The sequence below is a fragment of the Brassica oleracea genome, chromosome C7 (genome assembly GCF_000695525.1).
Source record: "Brassica oleracea var. oleracea cultivar TO1000 chromosome C7, BOL, whole genome shotgun sequence".
Lineage (NCBI taxonomy): Eukaryota > Viridiplantae > Streptophyta > Magnoliopsida > Brassicales > Brassicaceae > Brassica > Brassica oleracea.
This window is the reverse complement of record NC_027754.1, coordinates 13,251,995-13,253,507: the sequence shown is the minus strand read 5'-3', so window position 1 is coordinate 13,253,507 and position 1,513 is coordinate 13,251,995. Positions and strand designations below refer to the sequence as shown.

Genomic DNA, 1,513 nt, shown 5'->3' with positions numbered 1-1,513 from the left:
CCTGATGGGCGTTTGGCCCTGAGGGGCATCTGGCTCGAAGAGAGCATCTGGCCCAAGTGAGGGCATCTGGCTCTGAGGAGCATCTGGTCCGACGGGACATCTGACATTTGAGTTCGACGGAACATCTGAGCAAAGAGAGAGTCTGGTACATCTATATTCTGAGCACAAAGAAGTGCATTCTGGTACATCTGATTATGGAGGATTCCAGTCAAGGTGGAGATTTGTTGAATAATGCCTTGAATCTGTTGGGCCTTAGTCTTTTGGGAGGCCCACTAGTGCTAGGGTTTTCCGGGACACAACTATATATATTTTGTGCCTCCTCTAAACCTAGTTAGCAGCCGTAGAGAAACTAGACCTGATCTTCTTGTAGACAGATCTATGTAATTCCTCCATCAATAAAATCTCTCTTCGCCCGTAGACGTAGACGTAGCCGTTAGGGGTGAACCACATTAAATCTCTGTATCTTTCTTTATTGTTTATCCATCTGTTAATCTATATCTTCTCAGATCATCAGTCACAGCATAATCAATATATAAATTCTAAAACGAGTATTGCCTCAATCATGTTAGTGTTCTTGTTTTCTTAGTGATTGATTCGCATTTCTTCACAACCGTTTTTAACTTTAACAAACTTCAGTATGTAAGTACATTAGATTTCCATGATCGATATAAATTCTTAGCTTCTTTGGTATTCAATTTACTTATCCTCATTTCCAAAGTAAGACAAACAAAATAAAAGTAAAACAACAAAACAAAGTAAAAATTAGAGAACAAGAAAAAAACATAAATGGCCACCCACAAATCTCTCGAGCGGAGTTAACTCATTTCTTCTTCACCACAAACACCATAATCCGAATCATGAAAAAAGAACACTATAAATTGACTTGTCATCACGAAATGAAAATATCAATCAGTCAATCAAAGCTCATTTATCATCCAAAGAAAGAACCACACTTTTTATAAGTTAAAGTTGATAAAATCATGTCGAACTTGCAACAATCGTACAATGCTGGGCAGACCAGGGGCCAAGCTAACGTATCTCTCATCCCATTTCTTGTTTTAATCGCTAATATAAACATGATTTTGGTTATGAAATAAATGTATATATTGGTGATATGGCAGGAGAAGGCCGAGCAATGGACTAAATCAGCCAAGGAAACTGCACACAACGCTTGCGACAAGACTGCTAACGCAGCTCAGTCCACCAAAGAATCTGCCCAGCACGGGCAACAACAAGCCTCTGGTTTCATCCAACAAGTAATTTCGATAAACTAATGTTTAACTTTGTTAATTATATACTACTACTATATATGATATGAACTAGTGTTGTCCAAGAAAATGATATGAATTAGTAAGAAGCTAAACTTGTATTGATCTAGACTAACGATGAAAATGTTTTCGGGGACAGACCGGAGAGTCGGTGAAGAATATGGCTCAGGGTGCGGTTGATGGTGTCAAGAACACTCTTGGAATGAATGAGAAGAAGAAATGAGAAACTATTTGTGACACCCGTC

The 1,513-nt window shown here is 38.7% G+C and overlaps 1 protein-coding gene across 1 annotated transcript; it reads left to right on the top strand.

Moving 5' to 3' along the window:
- The first annotated feature begins 922 nt into the window (after nucleotides 1-922).
- LOC106305504 (late embryogenesis abundant protein 1-like) lies at nucleotides 923-1,491 on the top strand. The gene is made up of 3 exons (XM_013741873.1): nucleotides 923-1,034; nucleotides 1,122-1,256; nucleotides 1,408-1,491. Exons 1-3 carry the CDS (start codon nucleotides 981-983, stop codon nucleotides 1,489-1,491), a joined length of 273 nt encoding a protein of 90 aa, XP_013597327.1. The 5' UTR covers nucleotides 923-980.
- Nucleotides 1,492-1,513: the final 22 nt, after the last annotated feature.